The sequence below is a fragment of the Fringilla coelebs genome, assembly GCF_963513975.1.
Source record: "Fringilla coelebs genome assembly, chromosome: 6".
Taxonomy (NCBI): Eukaryota; Metazoa; Chordata; class Aves; order Passeriformes; family Fringillidae; genus Fringilla; species Fringilla coelebs.
In genome coordinates, this window is record NC_140034.1 from 16,903,775 (window position 1) to 16,927,895 (window position 24,121).

A 24,121-nucleotide genomic window follows, 5' to 3' on the forward strand; every position below is an offset into this window, starting at 1 on the left:
TGAGGTGCAGCACTGGATGACGGTAACTGAACAGTGCCTGTACCGTGTGGAGCTGTCCATGCCATGGATAGCAGGCAGAGGAACAGGAACCAAAATGCAGTAAACTCTCCAAGTGGGAGTAACAAGGCTTGTGCTAGATCCTTACTAAAGTTCCTTAACATGCAAAACCACTGTTTTACCCATGATCCATTGCAGCAGTAGGATGCTGGTGACATGGTTTTCCCCAAAGCTTTGCCTGTGTGAAATAGCAAACCGGTGAAACGTGAACCGGCTGAATTTGTGTTCAAGGTTGGAAATGTCATAGAGCTAATAACAGGAAGGAACTGTGCTTTTAAGTAGATTCCTTGAAAATCTGTCAGGTTTGGAATATCTGACAGAACCAGATACTACCTAAGTGAAAAACTTCAGGAACTTAAATAGACAAATGGTGATTCAAATATTTAAACATTTAAAAAGTTGTTGGTGGTGGTGTTACTAACAACAACAACCAAAAACTGAAGGATGGGATACCATCCAGTTCAAGAACTGGGCATGCAAATCTCATGAGTTTTAACAAGACCAAGTGCAAGGTGCTGCATCTGGGGCAGGGCAACCCCCAGTGTCAACACAGGGTGGGGATGAACAGATCAGAGCAGCCTTGCTGAGAAGGACTTGGGGGTGCTGGTGGGTGAGAGGTTGGACATGATCCAGCCATGGGCACTCACAGCCCAGAGGGCCAATTGTGTCCTGGGCTGCATCCAAAGCAGTGTGGGCAGCAGAGTGAGGGAGGGGATTCTGCCCTTCCATTCTGCTCTGTTGAGACCCCACTTGCAGTGCTGCATCCAGCTCTGGGGTCCCAGCACAGGAAGGACCTGGCCCTGTTGGAGCAAGTCCCGAGAAGGGGGCACCAAGGTGATCAGAGGGATGGGGCACCTCTGAGGTGAGGAAAGGCTGAGAGAATTGAGTTCAGCCTGGAGAAGGCCTCATCATGGCTTTCCAGTACCTGAAGGGAGCCTACAAGAAGATGGAGAGAGACTTTTCACAAGGGCATGTAGTGACAGGAGAAGGGGGAATGGCTTTAAACTAAAAGAGGAGAGATTTAGATTAGGTGTTAGGATGAAATTCTTTACTGTGAGGCTGATGAGGTACTGGAACAGGTTGACCAGAGAGGTTATGAATGCTCTGTACCTGGAAATGTTCAAGGCCAGGCTGAATAGGGCTTTGAGCAACCTTGTCTACTGAAAGGTGTCCTTGTCCTCCATGACAGGGGGTTAAAGAAGATGGTATTTAAGGTCCCTTCCAATCCAAACTGTTCTATGATTTCATAGCATTTTCAGGTGCCTGTGCTGACTGTGATTTTAAATTCTGCTTTTTGAACATTCCTTAATTTTGTTCTCAAGATCATAAAACTTCAAGTTCCACTACTTCTTAGCAATCCTTAGGTTCCTTCGTTATTTTGATTGTGTATTAGAATTCATATCACATCACAGTAGTAAAAATCAAAATTAATTCTGTCAGGAAAACAAAAGGAAATTTAGTAGTCAGTAGAAAGCTTGAGAAATTAGTGAACAAGCTAAATGCAGAGATTTCAGTATCAAATTAATCACAGAAAATACCTTCAGTCAGTACCACAGTTGTTTATGTTTCATTGTATCCCATTTTTGCCTTTGTATTTGTATATAGGTAGGTTCTTACTATGCTAGTTGCTTTCTATTTGGATTGTTCTGTTCCTTCTTTTGTTAACAATTTTACTTCAGCGTATCATAACATACATAATTACTGTTGTTCTCTAGGCTGTTGATTGGTGGAGTGTTGGTGTTCTTATGTATGAATTATTAACTGGAGCATCACCATTTACAGTTGACGGAGAGAAGAATTCCCAAGCAGAGATTTCTAGGTAAGACTCAAAGCAGTGAAATATATGTGCTTGCTAACAGGTGATCCTTATGCCATGATCCATGTTTTGTGAGAGTTTGTTAATTTAAAATTTAGGAAGAAAGTGCTGCCATGGTAACATTTTATATGCTCCAGTTCTGTTCAATAGAATGATATTGGAAAGTAGATAGCTTTTATTAGCTAGTAGGACTGACTTTACAAAAGGCCTGTTTTGTTTAAACTACGGTGGAGCCACAGCCTTGTAGGTACTTAGCCCTGTTGCATGTTTACTGTTGAAAAGGAACTCAAACAACATACCAAAGTATATGTAAATAGAATTATCACATTCCAAATCATAATACATTAGAGATATCTTTAGCTAGAGACACTTTTTTATCAGCTCTTGCTAGGTTGTTCTGGCAGACTGCAGATTTAAAAGTGTCAGAATGTACCCTACTCCCACCTTTTTCTTACAAATTATGTTTATTTTATTAGTGTATAGCATGAAACAAAGATCTTTTCTTAGCCCATTTGCATATCTGAGAAGAAATTAATATGATACTTACAGAAATGAAATGAACTATACCATTCTTATCTTTTACATAGAAACTTTTTGTTACATTTAGTAATCTCCACGCTTCAAAGGTTTGTTTTCAGTACCTCTGTAAAAGCACTGGAGCATTTTTAAAAGACAAAGCAATAAGCTTCTCCAAAACACATTACTGAAATCTCCCCCAAAACAAAAATTTCCTTTTACTGGATTTCTTTTAGAGCAGGAAGTTGAGGTCTTAAATTGCTCAAATTGCTAACTGGTGTCAAAATGAGCTTGTAAGTCCAGTCCCCACACTAAGAATAGTCTTGCTTCTGTTGGAAGGTATTGCCCTGGTTCTGACCCTCACCTGAAATCACTTGATATTTAAGGTTGTAATGGATGGTAGAATATACCTCAATTGTTAAGAGAATTTATTTTACTTATGTTATAAATTCAGGCAATTTCTTGGGAGATTAAAGCCTCTTTATTGGTTTTTACTTCTCTACCACAGCAAACAGGAAACTTGAGTCAGTAGAAAAAGTACAGGGGAGAGAGGAGTCCATTAACAAAAGAAAATTCAGGACTTGACCTGCTTGGTTATTATATTGCAGTTAAAACTTCAGTTATCTCTTTCTGCCCTATTTAAGGTTAGAAGTTTGGTTTACTGATTACTTATGCCATGGTTGAATTTGGTAATTGTGATTCCCAAGATTTAGTAGATGGGACTCTGAAGGAGTAACAATTTTTTTTTTTTTTTTTTTTTTAGAGATAACCTTGAACTGAACTTTACAGATATTGTTTCCCAAAAAATGGGAAACTTTTTAGTTATGTATTCTACAGGACGACTTTCTTTTGGTAGGCTCTCCAGTGCTTTTTAAGATAGTAATATTTCTGATAATTTGAATGACTACAAGGTTGTTAACATCTGTGCTGACAGCTAATAACTTGCTTTCTTTAGTTGTGGCAAGTTTACTGTGTTGCTGTTCAGTCTGTTTATATTCTGGTGGATGTTTCTGCTATGCATTTATAGACAGCAGTCCTATGGTATTTCAGTTTTTATTTTGATAAATTTAGAAGTTAAATTTTTACAGTTTCCTATATTGAAAATGTTCCCCAGTCTTGCTGTTTCCTGAAAAAGCCGTTCCTTAACTTAGCTTCTCTTGTTCTTTCTTACATATGGACAATTTATTCTTGTTGATGTTTCAAGGAGATCTTGGTTAACGGAAGGGATAATTTACTATCTGAACAAAAAAATACTTCCTTTTACTTGGGTTGCTCTTGTTGATGCCAGTGCTGGTATGATAGATCTAATTTCTTTTCTTCTTCTGTCACTTTCAACTGATGACCCTCTGGTTTGTAGTTCTTCCTCCCAGCTATATAGCTGAAATCTTCTTATTCCCAGTTACGTGATTGCATTTCAGACTAGATTTCATCTCTGTTGTATTACTCCTGTACTCGTAAGACCCAGTGGTTTATGAATCCTTTCCACTGATAGCAATTTCTTTGTTGGATCATTTCAGTGTTATGTGTCTGCAGTTTGTCATGAGTGTTCTGATCCTTTTAAGAACATAGGAGAGCATTGCTGCTGCCCTGAGTTGTGTGGAACCTTCTGGGGTATGGTGACTGTTGCATGCCTTTGGGAGAACCAGGAGTGTGTTTGGAGCTTTCCCTGTGGGTAGTGGAGAGCAGGCAAACAGAAACCAAATAGTGACAGTTGCCCCTGATAATGAAATTACTGGCACAGAGATAGGAGTTGGTACAAACTTCTTTCTTGATAGCAAGGTTGTTCTAACCAAAAATTATGTGGGTTAACCTGAATATGCCTAAACTTGCTGATTGCAACAGACTTAGAGAATTCAGTTTTTTACTTGCTCACAAACTGTTGAAGGCAGGGTTTTAGTTTTCTGAATTTAGGGGAAAAAAAAGTTGTCTTTTAAATGGATCCTATTAAAATACCTAGGTATTTTATTTTACCTAGGTAGGGAGTAATCTTAGATATTTTTAGATAATTTTACTCGCTCATGTGGCACAATGGTTGTCTGGTGTTAAATTTGAGAATGAAACTTTGTTCTAAAATATCTCTCCAAGGAAGAGTTCTATTCTTGTGTTGGAAACAGTATATAGTTTCTATTTTTTTTATCTTTTTGATGAGAAATTGTGTTGTTCTTCTATAATAATCTTTTTGGTGACACTGTAGACTTCTTTCATGGAAAATGCAAGTTAAGTGCAAATGTTGCCTTTTATCACTGTCTCTGAAGGCTTCTCGTTCACATGCTTTGTGTATGGGTTATTAAACTCAAATTAAAAAAAGTCACATAACTACTCCAATCTCTCTCCTTTTCTAGTGTGCCCTCTCCCCTTTCTTTTCCCTTGTTCCCAAATTTTCCTTTCATTTTTGAGAATTCTGAACTTCTATTGCTGCAGAGCCAGGGATAAGAGCCATCCTGGAAAAGCATAGGCAAGCAAGGGCTGGGACTGACGACACAGCCAGTATTTTCACTTTGACTATGAGTAGTTTGTAGTGCTGAATTGAAAGACAGACAAATCCATTTTAGGGGGCTGATTCTGAGGGTCTTGTCATGTATAGGGTATAAAATGAGCAGGAAGGTTTTGGAGTACTAGTTTGCAACTGTGCAGCAATTTAAAAAATCTTAGCAGCTTTAGGGTTATGAATAGAGAGAAACTTTTTTTTTTAAATGCATATATACATCTATAAAATAATCTATAGAAGCGTATGATGCCATATTAGCATACTAACACTAGTAGCAGCCCGTGGACTTTAACATAGTTGGTTAGACTTTATTTAAACTTCATGGAGGACAGCTGGAATCTGACAATCTATTGGATCCTGTGGAGATACTTCATTTGTGATCCTGCAAGAAGCCTTTTCTTCATTGAGCTGTTGGGAAGACACATAACAGCTTTGTACTGGGATGCCTTTCTTTATTGATTTCCTTCTTAAATCAGTGACTTACTCTAGTGATTGCTAGATCTTTTAAAGGATGGAACAATCATTAAATCCAACTTCTAATTTGTATGATTTCTTCTAGGTATTTTGTCCTAGAGCTTTTAGCTGCCTGTCTGTAATGTACAGCATTTTTTATGTTTAGATGCACATTAGAGTGCATGAGTGAGTCTGCCTATAGATCTGTTCAACCATTCAGTAAAGCAGATGATTTAAAGAAAGTTTTAGGTATTGTAGCACAGTTTCTGACTTGTGTAGAACCAGAGGTGTGCATACGTGTCTGACTGCTCCAAGATGGAACAAAAGAACTAGAGAGTTCAGTTCAGAACAAGAGGTGACAGGGTCATTCTCAAGTATGAGGGTGAAGACTGCTTTGGAAGTCCTGTACATTTGCCCTTTAACAGGGTTACAGCTTGGGGTGGCTTTCTTTTATTCCCTGTATATCCAGATGGATATGTATCTTTTTGATGGTGCTTATAACACAATGTCTCAGTTTAGAGACAAGCTTAGAAGAAAACACTCTGGAATGAGTAGTTTCCCCTAAAAAGGGTGCCAACAATCCCTTTCTGCCAATAGGAAATGAATACTAGTGGATGAAAGTGAAAAAGCCTTTTCCAATGGTTATTTGACAAACAGAATTCCCACAAGGAATTTACAGGAAAAAGGTAAATAAATGCTAGAGATAAAAGTGTCAAACCTTACCCCCTCTCCCCACTGCAGTGGAACAAAAACCCAGAATGCCAGGGGGGAAAAAAAAACCAAACCAAAACCCCACCAGTTCACCACATGGTAGGTGGAAGATAGTGGCTTCTCTCTCAGGGAAAAAAAATCCAGAAAACTGAACAGGAGAGTCAAACAGCAGTTTGGGCAAATAAGTGAGAACCTGACTCTGTGGTGTTGGTCCCTTCTTCACAGCAGATGAAGCGCCTGGGGCTGGTGTGCTCTCTCTCACTGGCTCGGCTTTTCTGAGGTATGGAGCCAAGACAGAGCCCAATACCTCAGGCCCCTCTACTCTTGCTGGTCCCGACCAACTCCTGTCTTGCAGGTCCCTTTTTCTCTCATCTCAGAATTAAACAAACTGTCCAGTTTACCTTGGTAAAGTTGCCAAAGGATTGCTGCTGCAGCTTCTCCAAGGCCAGGAAAAGGGAAAAAAACTTCTTGCCTGGGCTAACAAAAAAATCAAGCTAGTCAAGCAAAAAACCACACTCCTTTGGCACCTGGATACCTGGGGAGTGAGGCTTTGAAAAAAATCTGCCAAAGAGCCCAAGGTTCCACTGCCTACCCTGACCCCCACTTTAAAGATACAGCACCCATTTTTGGGCATAAAGCAGAGGGCCAGGGAATAGACTGTCATTATAAGACATGCAATTCTCAAGGTACTGTAGAATTAGATTGGGCATCCCCTTTTCTTCCTTATCATCCATTAGTATGTCCTCTGCATTATCATATGTATTCTTGGTCTGTAGTTTTTATGGGGAAAACTCATCAGAGCCCAAGTTCCTGAAAAACAATACCAGTGGCATTGCTCCTAGTTCTGCACAGTCTGCCACAGAGATGGGTAAGATGGAAATGATTCATGCAGAGTTAAACTTTTTGACATCTGCAAGGGGTGGTTTCTCTGAGTGCTCAGTACAGCCAGAGTTCTCTCATCAGCAGGGTAATCTCAGCTTGCCCCGGCTCAGAGGGCTTATACCAGGCCAGGAAAAGCAATAAATGCAGCAGAGTATTCCTTCAGCTTTCCCAATTGCCACTTAGGATGCTTAATTCTTCCTGCTTGCCTCTGTCACTGTTACTGGATCACTACCATAAACAATGTGGATAGCCCCGTAAACATGAAATATACAAAAGAATGGTGGTGATTGAGAAAAGGAAAGGACTGATAATCTAAAGGCAATAGCTTCTTTACAGAAGCACACACATCCCAGAAAGGATTTTGATACATGCAGCTTCTGTCCTCTGAACACTGCATGGGCTACTGTTAGGGCCTTGAGTAATCCTCAGTACAGCATTTCAGTAATGCTGAACTAGTGAAACCAGACTCTCTTCACTTGATCAAGCCGCTTCACAAATTTCTGCTCTCTCACACGTTGATCCAATCTGGTCTTTCTTTTCTAGCAGCTTGATTTCCATCCTAATTCATGTGGTTGCAGCTTCACGTACTTCAATTCCATGATAATTTTATGTGGCTCCTGGTACTTCTAAGGAAGGTAGCTTTGGTCTTCACTACCTCTGTAATATGGTTCTGTGAGCCAATCCAGAGCATCATCAGTGTTTTCCAGTATCAGTCAACCTCAAAAGTATTTTTGAATTAAAGCCACTGGCAACTTATAATGGAACATGGCAAAATGCTGCCTTTTCTGCAGTGGGTTCTAGGATGGTCAAGAGATGGAAGATACTCAATATAAAGCTTACTGTACATCTGCTGGAAATACAGTACAGCAGAGAGGAAACTGTTTAGGAGGTTCCTGGAGTGTGTGGAAAAGAACTTGCTCTAGAATTTCCCTTTTGATTTCTAAGGACATCCCAGAGTTTCAATCTCATTGCTTTAGAAATCAATGTCAAAAAATACTGATTGGAGGGGTTCTCTTTGGGCCCTTCTGAGAGCCCAAAGAGAACTTGTTGTTTTCCAGAATCTTTGTTTCATGCCTTCCTGATTCTTTTATCAGAAAAGTTGATAAAGAAGCTTCTTCAGACTTCTCTAACTGCAGTGATTTTCAAGCTATGAAAACATTGTAGATTTCATTGGCCCTCCTGTAAATAAAATAATTTTTCTATCAAGGTGTCCTGTCTTCTGTCTTTACAACAGGAAGGTTTTCTTACTTCCTTACCTGCTTCCCCTTTCTGAAACTGGGTGATTTCAGAAGAGACCAAATCTTTACTTCTCCACCACTCCTGCAGTGTAAGAATACTCTGGTTTAGTGATGTTTAAATTTGGTATTAACATCCCTAATTAAAAAGACATATGATAATATTGTGTCTTCTTCTCCTGTTCCGTAACGTGAAATGTGTCCAGAAGTTGAAGAGAAGTCTTATGGTTGCTGTTACTTCTGCTAGTAGAAAGGGTCTAAATCACAGCCCTACTGGCAGATATATATCATTTTAAAAATAATCCTGGACCTTTACACCATCTTAGAACTCAGACTGTGTTTTCCTAACTCCTTTCAGCATTACTTAAACCAAGAGGTTAGCTTGCTTTGTCTTTTTGTTTGCTTGAAATTGCATACTATGTCTGTAGAAGCTACCCCTGGGATATGCACATTTTGAACTTGGTTTTCTTCTTCCACACTGCCAGAACAGGATTATTTAGGAAGCAATCTGTTTACATCTATTTTTGGACTAATCCAAGAAGCTAGAGATTTCAAAATAAAAATTTTCTCATGGGATAGCTAACTCTTAAGGATGTGTCATGCAGTAACTCTGAACAAAATTTAGGAATGTCCTGCAGCGATCAACTTAAGCTTTGGCAGAAACATACAATAGTTGAGATCTTAGTATTGCCACAAATTCATTTCATTTCAGCCTCAGTCTCTCATGGCTTCAATATCTTTCAGTTTGTGTTTAGTGGAGGCACTGTAAGCCGAAGTCACCACAGTGACTATGCATCAGGCTATGTAGACACCAAACTGTACCTGAGCCAACAATGTGGCCTTGTGGCAAAGGCAGGAAATGGTATCCTGGGCTGCATTACACAAAGTGTCATCAGGTTAGGAGTATGATCCTTCCTCTCTGCTCAGCCCTGCTGAGGCCACATCTGGAGTCCTGGCTCCACTTCTGTCTCTCCAGTGCATGAGAGTGATGTATTGGACATACTGGAGAGAGTCCAGCAAAAGGCTGATGACAATATGAGGAAAGGCTGAGAAGGCTGTCACTCTTCCACCTGGAGAAGGGAAGGCTTAGGGACACCTCATCAATGTGCATAAATGCCTGAAGAGAGTAGGCGAAGAAGAGGGAACCAGGCTCTTTCAGTGGTGTTTGGTGACAGGACCAGAGATAGGGCCCACAAATTGAAACACAGGAGGTTCCCTCCAGCACTAGAAACACTTTTTTACTGCAAGTGTGACCAAGTACTGACACAGGCTTCCCAAAAGAGGGGGTGAAGTCTCTCTCCTTGGGGGTACTTGAAGAGTTTCTGGACGTGGTTGTGAACAACTGGCTCTAGGTAACTGTTTGAGCAGGGGGAGTTGGACCAGATGACCTCCAGAGATCTATTCCAACCTTAACTTTTCTGTGATTCTGTATGCTGAGAGGTTTTTTGTGTCTCTATTTTAAACCTGTTCGTGTGTCTTTGGGTGTGTTGCTTTCCTTTAGAGTCCTTTGCTTCAGTATTTAGATTTGGAGTAACTGAAGGAAAATTTTCCTACCTGTTTATATCGAGCTATGGGAACTGCAGATATAAAAAATAGGAATTGAAATATGATTCTACATAGTCTTCCAAGGTTTTGACTTCCACTGGCACAATGTAATGGTATCTAGTTTTTGTATTGAAAAAGTGGTGAGGTCTCTGTTTACTTTCTCTTTACTGTTTTGAGGGAAACACTGCCCAGCTCCCTTGAGTTATCTTTTCAGTAAGCTAGATAGTCCTAGCATTTTTATAAAACTTTTTATAAAACACATTCTATGTCTGATTAATCTTACTACTGTTCTCTAAAACTTTTCCAGTTACAATGCCTTTATTTGAGACAAAGCATGAGCACTGCACACAACACAGAGGGTGAAGGCAATCTTCCAATGGCCCAAAGATGGGGTTTTTTTCTTTATTTTCTAGTACATTTTAATGTTGGAATTATTTTTGGTTTGACTACTATTAGGCATCAAGTTGACTTCTTCGTGGAGCTATCTGTTTCAACTGTGATTTCTTTTCAATAGTAAACTCAGTATGTGAAATGAGGATTGTTCTCTTTTTGTGGATTGAGTTACATAATTTATCTCTTCAGATGTTCAGTTTCATGTCTGCAATTCCTTAAACCTTTAAAAAAAAAGGTGGTTTTATATTTGTCATCTTCCTGCTTTTCGGTACAATAGAAGTGTAAGTGAAATGTTAATGCTTCCATTAATATGGTAACTCTTTAAACATTTTAAGTGACTTCCACATTGTTATTTTGTTTGTTTTAAAGGAGAATATTAAAAAGTGAGCCACCTTATCCACAAGAAATGAGTGCTCTGTCTAAGGATATAATTCAGCGTCTTTTAATGAAAGACCCCAAGAAGAGGCTAGGTTGTGGTCCCACTGATGCTGATGAAATCAAACAGCATCCCTTTTTCCAGGTAAAGCAAACAACAAAACACAGCAGATCCCACTTATTCTGCATTAGTGCTTATGAAATCAAAGTCTAAGGAAATTGTGTTGTTCTCTTAACAGAACAACTTAGAGACCTATTAGTTGCATGAATAATTGCATTGAAGTTAGTAAAAATATCCATGTGTTTGTATGTATGGATTTTGTGTGTATTAGAAGGGCATGCTAGGTTTTTAATATATTCTGTCTGTATCTATCAGTTACTTCAGAAGCCAAAAGATGCACTGCTGAAATCAAAAGGCTTAATGTAAAACACTGAAATTGTGTTGTTGTCTGTTGGGTTTTTATTTGAAAGGCTTTTTTTAAAGATTGCCACTAGAATTATTAGTAAAATTTTAATAATAATAAAATTTACCAAACTCCTCTATTTTCCTTGGCCTAATTAAATCTTTAGTCTTGTATAGTAAATTTTAATTTTGTTAAGATTTCAGTGTATTAACATTTGCTTTCAAACCATGATGAAGATTGGATTTGCATACAATATCTTTAGTGTTCTATTGTGGTTAAAATGGTGTGCTTTCTTTGAAAAAAACAAATTATGTGTTCATGGTGCTTCTGAAGTAAAGTGGAGTTAAATAGAGTTAAACTTCCCTAATTCACTGTTTGTTTGGGTGATGCATTTTGCTATCATATAACTTAATTTCAGTTCCAGTCCTTTACAGTAACAGGGCAGTTTTCTCATATCTGCTATTTCTATACTTCCTCTTTCTAGTCATGCCTGCAAGTAAGAATTTGGAGGTTTATGCTCTCAGGGCTCTGAAAGCTGACATCAGTTATTAGCATAGAAATTGGCAATGAAAACTTGAAGATACTACATGCATGAGCTGTGGCTTACAAAAATATAAACATTGCTTATTCTGAAATAGAGGAGGAAATTCAAGGACCATCACATTAATTGTTTGGCACATCTCTACTGTTAAATTATGTTGAATTTCTTTTTGGATTCTGTCTATATACAAATAGCTATGATACTGCTCAGCTTGAATTAAGCAAATTAGTAGAGCATAATCTGAATGTTTTTCATCTGCCTGTGGAAAATGGCAAAGGGAGTTAGAACTGTATGTTGGGAAAAAAACTTGCTTTCCAATATCTTTCTGTAAAATTTTCATTTAATTCAATTTATTTTCCTATTTTTTGTTTAGAATATGAATTGGGAGGACTTAGCTGCCAAAAAAATACCAGCTCCATTTAAACCAGTAATCAGAGATGAATTGGATGTCAGTAATTTTGCAGAAGAGTTTACAGAAATGGATCCAACATACTCTCCTGCAGCAACCCCTCAGACTTCTGAAAGAATATTTCAGGTATTTTAAAAACTCAAATTAATTTTTTTAAGAAAATGATTTTTGAACAATTCCTAATGTATAGATAGCTTATTTTTTTCCACCTTCTGCCTATTAAGTTTTTGGAATTAATTGTGTACCTTCTAGTCCCAGTTCCCAGGGCTTTTTGCTCAATAATTACAAAATGAGAAAGGTGGAAACAGTCCTACTGCAAATACGAAATTCCTTGTTTCTCCATTCTCAGCTGAATGTCCTACTTGTTGGACTAAAGTCAGTCTGTTCTTTATTGACTTTTTTGTACCTCATGAGTCTTGTCATCTTGACTCCATCAGCCTGGGCTGCCAGCTTCGACAAGAGCAATTTAATTCACCCATTTCCACATTATGTGCTAATTGAAGTAATCCTTTGGAAAGTGGGAGCTGAAACTCCACGTTTTGTAGGAGGACTCTAGTTACTTGACTGATGTTTCCAGATGGGTAACTAAGCTTTCCTTACTGTCCCTTCTGTGCTATTAAAGAATGATCCCTTCTTAGACTACACAGTCTGGATGTCAAATGGGCAGAAACAGCTCATGTGCAACCAGCTTGGTACCAAAGCTGCAGAGGTGAACAGCGGTTTGGATTGCTTTCTCTTCTCCCATTGTTTTGCTTTGTTGCTTTTTATTGTCTGTTTTTGAGCAGCTTAATCATCAGGGTAGAGGAATGTAGTGTCATATTTTGGATCTTATTAGATTCACAGTGACTGTATCAAGAAGGTTATGTGTGTCTTAATAACACCTGATTCACCCTGCAGTGGTAGTCACAGCTGTTATTATGATACTCAAACTGGGCACATTGTTGCCCACACACATTGATATAAAGTTTATTCATTTAAAATTGTTTGATGCTTACATCACAACATACAAACTGTTCCATACCTTACCTTGAAGATATCATGGGAAGCTGGCTAGCTTGAAGTGCAAGCCTTTATCACTATTGTAAAGCAACTGTAGCTGAGCCAGATTAGCATTAATTAGAATTCTTGTAGTATTATTGTTTTGTCTCTAACTGTTGAGGATCATATAAATAATTTCAGGCAGACACCTATTCATATTGAACAGAGTAAGTTACAATTTCTCTATTATGATACAAAAATTCTGATTTATTGAAAAATTCTTCTGAAACTTTTGTTGTTTCCTATGTATTATAATAGTTTATGTGCAACAGTATCAAGCTCTAGCCTTTTCTGATGTTTTAATTTCATAGGGATATTCTTTCGTTGCACCTTCTATTTTGTTTAAACGCAATGCAGCTACAGTAGATCCTTTCCAGTTTTATGTGGGGGATGAGCGACCTGGAATGACAACTATTGCCAGAAGTGCTATGATGAAGGTAATAATAATATAAAAATTTAATTAATTTGGTTAAATTAAAACTGTGTATAACTTCCCAAGCAGCAATCATAAGCTAGGCTGTGGATTACAAAATAGTCATCGTTCATTTATCAACTCTCTGTAATGGCTCCTCAGATGATTCAAGCATCTGATGATCCATCACATTTTGCATGTGATACTATGCTTGAAGTTTAATCTGAAAAATGAGATGATTGTCTAGTTTTCCAGAAGACTGAAGTATAGTAGTAGTAGTAATAATAATAATATTAATACTCCTGATAGTTCTTATTCAGCCAAACACTTAGATATTTCTGAAGCTACTTTATTGTATAATAATTCCATCTATGTTATATTTACCCAAAAGAGCATATAGTTGTGTGAAGCCTTATAAGAGCACATGCTATTGTGATGTCCTCAAATGAGCACATAGTTTTGTGGATAAATGTATGTATGACCACCTTTGATCCTGTTTGTCTGAATATTTTGTATCTTCAACTGTTGCAGTAGTAATGATTTATTTAGTGATTGTTTGTTTAATGTAATGTAAGCTTTACTTTTTGATTGTTAGAATAATGTTTATGCATTTTATTCAGTAAAATTTGATTCTGTTTTAATAAAAAGAGAGCTCTTTTACAGTTTTAAATATAGATGAAAAATTCTCATGAAATTTTACTCTTTGTGTTTGACTGTGTATACTAAAAGTATTCTGCAAAACTAAATACAGACAGTTTCCTAACAGGACTCTCCATTTTATCATCATTATGAACTGGATCTGAAAGAGAAACCATTGGGAGAAGGAAGTTTTTCCATTTGTCGAAAGTGCTTACACAAGAAAACTAGCCAAGAGTATGCAGTAAAAATAATTAGCAAAAGGTATATTCTATAAGACAATAAAAATATTTTCTTTTCTTACTGTCACCCATGGAGTAGAATAATGTTCACTACATTTTTGGAAGTGGAAAAGTAGCTTTAAAATTATTTCCTGTTCTATGAATCTACAGAAACTTAATGTAGCCTTTTGACTGTTAAAAGATTCTGAGAGTCTTTTGAAATAAAATGTTATTCTAGTTGGGACACAAGAAGAAACCTAGAGAGTACTTTTGTGGTTCCTAGTTGTATTCTACCATTATTTCCCCTAATTTTGTTCCTAACAAAGTAAAGGTATAAGGTTCTTTTATCTTGACACTTAAATGAACTGAATGTAGGCTTTAGCTAGCTCCCTGTCTTTAAGCAGCCCAATTGATTGCCTAGGATACTGCTTTTAGGAATGGTCTGCAGTGTGGGTTGCCTCAGATCTAAGAGTGTGTGTGTGTGTGTGTGTGTGTGTGAAATGGAATTAAACTGTGGAATTGTAAGTTGTATCCTGTTTCCTGGATTTTCTAAGAGAACACCACAATGGAAGCAGCTGACTTGCTTTGTACACGGGTACCATCTGGTTCTCTTCCAGAGTGGATTTCTCTGTGAGTTTCTGCTCAGGGAAGAATAAAGATAAGGGATTCTTTGAGTAGCAGATGGATTTTTGCCTTCATTTTGCAGAGTTCATTAGTAAGTACATCCCTAGTATGTTGCAGAATGCTGGCAGGAGAGTAGAATCATTCTGCTGTCAGAATGATAGTTCAGTGATCTCTTGCCCAAGACATTTGGCTGTACCTCTGTTTTTCCAGACTCTAGAAGAAGCTGTCTGCCAGACGTAAGTGTCTGCCATTTCATCATCTGCTTTTTGAATAGGACAGGTTCAAGAACAAGAAGCTGAAGTAGGTGTCTGAGTTAGTTTTCTGAGCTCTGCTAAATTAATGTAAGCCTGCCTAAAACTGTCTTGCACTAGAAGTGGGATTCAGTAACTTAAACATAGACATCTGCATAGGGCCATTTTAGCATCTGTTGGTGTCTTCTCTGTCCTCTGGTTCCCATCAGTCTTGTGACTGCTACCTTTTTGTAGATGTCTTCATGGCTGATGTCATCTTCCAGGCTCTTCTTCCTATGCTTAGGCCACTGAATCCTACTCTAGGTATGTATGTTACAGTGAGGTAGTTCACCCTATAAGATGGATTAATGGGAATTTCTTATTATAATGACACCTTAAGTGGTGTGTGGTAGACACCTACTTGGGTATTTTAATGTGGAGATCTCTTCCATGTGTCTACACTCAGAAGTTTTTTCTGTGGTACCAGCAGAGCTGTAGGTTAGTGCTCCCATCTCATCTTAACATAATGTGCATTTTATTTCTGGATAAGTGAGCAGACCAGTATTGACTTTTCCCCCAGAACTTAAGTTCTAGAAATTATGTCCCTGAATTATATTACTCATATATTCTTTTGCTCTTTCTCCTTCATCTTGGTGGCTCAGGCTAAATGAACGTAAGAAGTGATCTGTACACAGAGATTTTTGAATTTTTTTTAGGATTGCAGGGTGTGAGCAGACTCAGCATGTTTGTACAGTATTTAGACTTAGCAGTAAACCCACACTCTGAACAGTTGGCCAAAACCAACTTGAATTAGAATCTGTGAGTAATATTGCTCTGAGGATCACACCACTAAATCTTACTAAAAGGAAAAGTATAATAAGTTTCTAGGAACTTCTTTGCCTCAAAGTCAGTCTTTCATTCCTACCAGGCAAACATGCCCAAAAAGGGAATCTTACATCTAGGGAAACCTTTTCATGATACTTGAGGTGAAAGCTCAGATGAACAGTTCTGCTGCTTTTTTAATAGTGCTGGACCTGCCCCCAGCCAACATTTTTAGGTTTCTCTGTATGTCTGTTGACCACTGAAGCAATGTGAACCTGCTTGAGTTACTGTTTTAGAGCATCCCATTTGTTTTTCACAAGGTTGCTTAAAATCTGAGATGGTAACTATTTACTGAGGGGAGATATTCAGGAAAACCCACATACAAACTTCAGAGTGCTCATGATACTGAACCTTTTTCAGCTGTTTCCAAGGTCTACTTCCTTCTGATAGTAGTTTAGGGGGAAAGACTCTGTGAGTCAGGTTTTTTAATTCCTTAAAGGACCAGAAGTCACTTTCAGTTAAAAAATTTCAGCAGAAGAGATGCAGGTGGAACAGCTTAGTTTACTTGTTGGTTATGTGAAGCCTACAGAAAGACAGAATTCTCTTGCACAGAATTCTCATTGTGGTTCTCATCCTAATTAGGGAAAAAAAAGTCAACCAAAAACTAAGAAAATGTACGGTGAGAGATTGTATCTGTTTGCATGTAAAGCCAGTCTCTAAATCAATACAGGATTAGCCTTTCTCAGAAAGAGTTTTGGCAGAAATTTTAAGGCATTATTTGCCAAAAGTAAATCAGTATATCTAACTAGTGGAAAAAAATGTTCTGCTCTGTCACCATTCATGTAGTTTTTATCACACTTACCATTTTCACTTTTTACGGCTATAGATTTCAGTACTTGAAAGGGAATTTAGGCAATGATTTTTCTCTGGAAATAGTCTCTTATCTCTTCCATTTCAGATTTTTACAATGCTCTGTTTAAGGGTTTATTTGTATAACACTTTTCATATATAGATGATGTTACTCTTTTTCTAGTAGTTTCCATATCATTTTGGAAGTACTTGTCACCATTGAGAATGGAAAAAGATTGGGCAAAGATAAAGGTGAACTAACAATTATTGTTAGTAACAGAGGTGAAGTCAAATTGCTCTGAACTATTCTGTATCACATCAGCTTTTGCTGTAGGAAGTTGCAGTTGCATTAAAAACATTGTTTGAATTGGGTGTGGGTTTTTTAATGGTCTAAATTGCAGGGTTAGGAGGAGAGTTTTTCTCCACTTAATTTTAATATGTATTTAATTGTGTTCAAGTGGTTGTAATAGTAAAAAAATAATGATTGCAAACAGTTAAAAAGAATATTTGGAATGTGCAATTTGCTCAGTAAAATTGGTACAAAATGACTGCTCAATTTTTCCAGAATGGAAGCCAACACCCAGAGAGAAATAACAGCTCTGAGACTCTGCGAAGGACATCCGAATGTAGTGAAGTTACATGAAGTTTTTCATGACCAGGTATTCTGAGGAAACTGTAATCAGCACCTACCAAACATTGCCATGTGTTTTCCCAAGGACTTTTTGGACTTGAGCATTCTGTAACTGTTGAGGCAACTTTTTTCCTAGGTCTTTTGTCTAGTCAGTATGGAAAATGAAGCAGAAATTGTGCATTCTAACAATCTTGCAGTTACCAAAACAGTATGTGAAAAAATTAGAGGCTTGAATTCTGTTCATTGTTCTGTTTTGTCTTTGTTTGCCATCATCCAATGTGTTCATGGCCCAGTTTCTGTAGCTATGATACTGAAATGTGTTATCACCTTTCCCCCAGAGTCATTATAAATCTTAGAACAGTATTTGTGAATTAATTTAGAAATGTTGCATATGTAGATTATATATGTAGTATCTTTTCCTACATATTAGTAAGTTAATGGAGATAACCAAATAGCTTGCCAGATTACCAAATGTGAAGGTATAGCTTCTATTTGAAAATCTATTAAGATCAGTTTACTTAGATACCTCAACTGCCTTTTTCCTTTAATGTAATACAAACTCCACAGCATGGAGTAAACAGTAATTTGATCTGACTTGGAAATTGGCTCTGGTTTGAGCTAGGGTTTTGGACCAGTTGTCCTGTAAAGCTCCCTTCCAACCTAGACTACTCTGTTGTTCTATGTTGGTCTATAGATTTTGTAATGGAACGAGGGGTCTCTTACCTCTCCACATATCCCAGTCTGTCCCCCTCATGCTGTTTGTACAGGGACCAGCAGAGAGCTCATGTAGAGCACTTCAAAATGCGCTGGGAGGATACAGTGTCTGTACTGTAATTTTTAAGGACAAGAAAACCCTTTTTTTACATATATGCACAGTATGCCTGCACATGTGTAGAACAAGACATTTCTTTAGTTTCCTTTGAGTAAAATGAATATGCTAAATCTAAAAAAATGGTTGTCCAGACTGCTGTGCCACTGAATAGGCTGCTCTCAACCAATCAACCCACTGTATTTTTAGCTACTTCTGGTAGCTCCCAGGTGTTAACTTTCAGATTACTTGTGCACAATATTCTGAAGACCAAAACTGATGGGAATTTTCTAGCTTGACCTTTCTGCAGTTGGTCTTAATAAAATGAAGTTCCAGTTTTATACTTGCTCTGATATCAGTCTGTTGAAATTCCGCATTAGTATTCCAACCATATAATATTGGGTTGCAGTCTCTTGGTGAGCCAGAAATTTTCTAGCGAAAAAAGTCTTTTTATCCTTTTTAACATCCCTGTCAGATACTCCCAAAGCATAAAGAAAATTTGCAGGAGAGGATATCGTTCAAGCACTACTAGACATAGCTCTCCTTCTGTTCTTTGGTATATAAAGTGTGCACCTTCTGACTATTGCTTTGAATTCCATTTCTTGGCCACTTCCCAGAACTTTTTTGCTGTGCTTGCAAATACTACTTTTGTTACTGTCAGTTCAGGGGAGGGAAGGGCTTAGAAGCCATGGCATGCCTACATCCATTGACTTTTGAGAATGCTGACTCTGCTTCCTTGTTCTGAGAAGTGTGCTGTTTGTTTAATGGCAAGACATTTGAATTGCAGTTGACTGTGTGCCAATGTTGTCTAAGCCCCTGCTTATTTATTGCCTTGAAGAGAGCAACCTTCTAAAAACTCATTGCTTTTTTAATTTTAAAAAATGCTCTTTAATTTTTGGGAAGTTATCTATTGTAATTTTAATAATGGAGTAGTTTTGGCTACTACTCCGTATGGGATAAAATTGCAAGTTCCAGATAATTTTTGATTTCAGAGGTTAAGTTTCAGGGTGCTTTTAAAGGATTTTGTAACATTTAAGTGTTAAGTCCTTATGCATATTAATAGATACATATCCTTATATCAGAACAGGCTTAAACAGCAAAAGTTTCACTTTTTCCAGCTTTACTTGTTAACCTAAGTAAAGCTTCTTCATCTCCCTACAAATTTATACATTTAGCTGGTGGCATTGCATTTTTGTTAATAAATATGGGTGCACATGGGGAATACATTATTCTTCAGTCTCAACAAGATTGATGGGAAAAATGCCGTCTGAGATTTGGTGCTTTTATTTGGTCTTCCAAAGCAGCAGTGCTATTTCTTCAAACATTGAGAACCTGTCAGAATAGCACCTGAGTGAATGTTGGTTTGCAATGTTAAATTTCTAAGATGCTATTTTTTAATTGTTTCAGCTTCACACATTCCTAGTAATGGAATTGCTGAAGGGAGGGGAATTGCTTGAACGTATTCAGCAAAAGAAACATTTCAGTGAGACGGAAGCCAGTCACATTATGCGCAGACTTGTTTCAGCCGTGAGCCATATGCATGATGTAGGAGTAGTCCACCGAGATCTGAAACCTGAGGTATAGTGACTTGTATATATATATTTAGACAATAAGTTATTGAACGTCTGGAATGTAATTTACCTCTGTTTCTCCAGCCTTTGTTACAGAGTTTTCTACTTCTGTATTTTTAATTAGAAATTACCACTTTTATTTAGGAAATTCTGTAGATATTTTTCTGTTCATAGGTTAAAGTAACTGTAAGCAATCTCTACTCTTAACTTGTTCAAAAACATTCTTTGCCTATATGGGGACATTTTTCGCTACCATTAATTTATTGTGTGAAACAGTTCATAAGCAGAGCTAGGTTGCTTGGGTATTTTGCCTGTACATTTCCATCTTTTGTTTGATCATAATTTCCTTAGTAGGACTTCTTTTCCAGTTAAGTATGAAATGAGCACTAAGATGTGTGATTTGAATTCAGTGAGTTCAGTAGTTTCCCAAAAGAAGCAATTTATTAATATCTATTTTTCAGTAACTGCCTTTCTGATATTTTTGTTGTGCAGCAACATCGTACCTTCTAGATGATTCAGTTTACTCTAATAGATTGAGCACTGGCTTTGTTCTGCTTCCTGGAACCAGGGTTTTCTGGGGTGCTTTTGCAATGGGTCGGGATGTACATTTTCTCAAGCCTGAAAATAGTGTAGATTAATGTTGATTCATCCAGTAAGGATGTTTATTGTAGGGTGATGACAGCCATCATACCCCAGGAAATAGCTGCTCCTTTTGTAGCTGGAGTTAAAAAATAATCCACCATTCCTACTGATGTTTTATCTTATTGTAACATACTTTCTGTGATATGAAAGACTTGCTATTTTATAGTAATTCCAATTCAACTGGTAAAGAAGTCTTCTAGATGTTGCTAGTTGCTTTTGAAAACCAATCCAAAATATGAGTTTGAAAGAGTCTCTGTCCTGGGCTCCTGTTCTAAGTAAACCGCTAAAGAGGGACTATTTTGAAATTCGAATGTGTGAGTTGAAAAAGTCATCAGAGAAACTTTTTCCAAGAGTACCAGGGTAAGAAAAGCATTTTTGAAACAAGTAATTATTAAAAGGATGAAACCAACCCCTCTTTTTCTCTTCTATTCTTATCATCTTAGTCTTACTTCCACTTTGAATATAAAGGCACAGTAAAGCAGAGCTTCAGCTGCATGGTAGGTTAGGCAGTCTTCAATTCTACATTATGTTCAAAAACAGAAGTCTGGGAAGTCAAGTAATGAAGGGTTAGCAAACAGCTTGCAGAATCCATTGCCTCCACAAAGCTGGACTTAAGCTGCTTGTCTCCTTCCTGCTTGTGTTGAAAGTTACTATTTTAGATTCTGACATGAACTTAGTATGGGATATACAAGTTTCCTAGTATAGATATGGTTAGTGCATTTCTCTGTAAAAATATATATTGGAAATTCTTCTTGCTTTTCTAAGAATTCCAGTCAGATTTTTTTGCTGCATAACTTTGCAATCTAATGTGCTACTGGTAATAATTTTTTTAAAAGTCTGGTTGGTTAAATGTAACGAAGAGTGAGACTTTGAATTTCATGGACTGGAAGACTTCTGTTTATCAGTACTAATTAGATCACATATGTTGGTCTACAAAAGAGAGGAAAAGTACTGGATAGAAAATAGAGAATTCATAGGAATAAAGAGTTTGTGTAGCATATGTAACTGTATTTGGAACTTCTCAGTAGAGTATTTGAGGACTCTTTCTGTGATCATAAATCTGTGAACTGGGTTCTAAAGGTATTACAGCAATGCATTACAAGTGTGTGAGAATGTTGTTTATATATCCTAAAATATATGTGAAATATAACTATAATATCTGGGGGATGGGAGAGTTCTGAAACACACTTTATTTGCCTCATTAACAGAAATACCTGAACCTGGTGTAGGATACTTGGACTTTACCTTTCTTTCCATGCATAACCAATTTAATTTTTATCATAAGAAAGGTCTTTTTAAACCAATGTTATTCATTCTTTATTTACTTGTAAACTGTATAACATCACCATAGGAAAAAACCTATTATATTAATCACTTATCCTTGTATGAATATTTTTGCTGTAATTAGGCTTCCTGTAGATCCATTTGCACAACAATTAAAAACTGACTTCTCTGAATGTGCATTAAGCTATAACAGCAGTACAGAAAGCAAAAATACTAAAATCCTATTTTGTAGCAGCTATTTTCTTTTGTCCATAATGAATGGTCTCAGGTTCTCCTTATTGATCTGCTGGCAATCTAGCAATCATGTTTTACCCTTGCTAATGAGTTTGAAATTAATTACTTTGTGTGAGTCACTCACCTTGTGTATTGCAAGGTTAGGTAGGACTATAGGATTTCTAATATTGAGATTTTTTCTAGCATTCATAAATTGAGCAGTAAAGGCAGTAGCAAAATGATGCTCTTCTCTGAGAAGCTGAAGGGAAGAGTAGAATTAGCTTATAATTCATCTTGGCCTCAGACAGTTTTTCTGTGACTTAGCTTCCTTCTTGTATCTTTCTTGGCAAATACAAATACTCAGGGCAGAAAAAAAGAAGCGGATTGTCTTATATTTTCCAAACTGAGAACAGCTTGTCTGTCCTCAAGTCCAAAGTGCCACATTCCAGTGTGTAAAGCTGGAAGTCTCAGGGACTACTGTGCCAATGTCTCTGCCTTGGTGTAAGGAATAGTTTTGTGGTGGGATTGTTATGTGACCTTCAGTGCTTGAATGCTGTTGGTCCCAGGTTCCTTTCAGAACACATATCCATACTGGCTTTGCCACCCGTGCCAGACAGCTCTCAGTGAAACCTCTGAGCTCTTGGTGCACTCTTAACACCACTTCATACCGATGTGCACCTTTTTATCACCATCCTTCTCTTTCAAAGGACTCTTGTGTGTTGTTGTCCTCATGGCAATACTGTGGTACCACTTGAGTACCAAAGACTGTTCAGTCATAAGACAGAAGGAGCAGCGGGAATCCCCCACACAAGAAAGCTGTTGTTCACAGCATGCCAGAAGGAAGTGGAAGCTTAAGAAGATTTGCTTTTGTTTGAGGAAGAAGGCAATTATCCCATCTCCAAACATGCTGATGTCTTAGGGGTTTTTTCTTGTCAAAGTTCCCAGAATTCTTTTCTCTACTGTTCTGTGCCACATATCCATTTTCATTAGTAATCTCAGAACTGCCCTGACTTGCAGATATGCAGGGGCAGGTAAACATGTCACATTTCTTATAATCCAGAGTATTGTTATTTCTGTTTTTCTCTTCCCTCAGTGTCTCGCAGTTCACCTTTCCTCTAGATAATGGAAAATTTTCTGTAGTGATAGATGTAGCAAAATAATTATAACCAATTTTGTACCCAGTGCTAATATTGATTTTTGTCTTTGCTTTTCAGAATTTACTATTTACAGATGAAACTGATAATTCAGAAATAAAAATAATTGATTTTGGATTTGCTCGTTTAAAACCACCTGATAATCAGCCTCTTAAGACTCCATGTTTTACTCTTCATTATGCTGCCCCAGAGCTCTTGAATCACAATGGTTATGATGAGTCTTGTGATCTGTGGAGTTTGGGGGTCATTTTGGTGAGTGATTGAGGTTTTTAACTATAATTTCATTGCATGTATTTATTTTTTGTTAAAATGCAAGGGACTGGAGATGATTTCATACATAAATCGGGTACATGCTGAATTCAAGGGAGGTGAAAGTACTGCTGCACAAATAATATGTTCCAAAGACAGATCTTTTCCAGAAGCAGAATTTTTTTTAGCAAGTAGGAAATAAAATTTAACTTTTTTGAGAATGGAAAAATTACTTGATACAGTCAGCTTCTCAAAAAGGTAAATGCTTGTTAGGGGATTTTACATGCATCCATATAATCTGACACTTTCAGTTCAGAGAAGAAATCAACCTGTATTCTGATCTACAGCAAATTAGTGTCATGGGATATAAATGGGGTAGAAATATATTTTGTTTATAGCTTCCTGGAATAGATTAGTGTTTTTTCTAATGAGGACTCCATAGGAAGTCTTCTATATTTTAAATATTTGATAGCCTTAAAGTAATGTTAGGCCAAGTTTTACTGTGTAGCATTGGTGATGCAAACAACAGCCCTTTATATTGAGCAGCAGAGTAGTCTATAAATACCCTGTGTTTCCTAAGGCTGCTTTTGTTCTTGTGACAGTACACGATGCTGTCAGGGCAGGTACCATTTCAGTCTCAAGACAGAAGTTTAACATGTACCAGTGCATTGGAAATTATGAAGAAAATAAAAAAGGGAGAATTTTCCTTTGAAGGAGAGGCTTGGAAAAATGTTTCTGAAGAGGCTAAAGAACTAATTCGAGGTATGTATTTACAAGTATTTAATGTACATTGTTTTTATTTTAAAAGATAAATTTGGAGAACCATACAATATCTGGATGCTCCAAAGTGTCTAACCTGACAGAGCAATATGCACAGCTTGAGCTGTGTATTGACCTCTAATACAAGCAGTG

General features: G+C 37.4%; 1 protein-coding gene across 6 annotated transcripts in view; it reads left to right on the forward strand.

Annotated features, from left to right (window-relative positions):
* RPS6KA5 (ribosomal protein S6 kinase A5) overlaps nt 1-24,121 on the forward strand; it is a 68,932-nt gene that overhangs the window by 39,533 nt on the left and 5,278 nt on the right. For all 6 annotated transcript variants that reach the window (XM_084208473.1, XM_084208475.1, XM_084208478.1 and 3 more), the window contains 9 exons: nt 1,773-1,876; nt 10,466-10,616; nt 11,790-11,951; nt 13,175-13,300; nt 14,042-14,175; nt 17,223-17,316; nt 19,504-19,674; nt 23,021-23,212; nt 23,812-23,971. In XM_084208473.1, the coding sequence (XP_084064599.1) occupies nt 1,773-1,876; nt 10,466-10,616; nt 11,790-11,951; nt 13,175-13,300; nt 14,042-14,175; nt 17,223-17,316; nt 19,504-19,674; nt 23,021-23,212; nt 23,812-23,971 (1,294 nt within the window). The remainder of the gene's footprint in view (nt 1-1,772; nt 1,877-10,465; nt 10,617-11,789; nt 11,952-13,174; nt 13,301-14,041; nt 14,176-17,222; nt 17,317-19,503; nt 19,675-23,020; nt 23,213-23,811; nt 23,972-24,121) is intronic.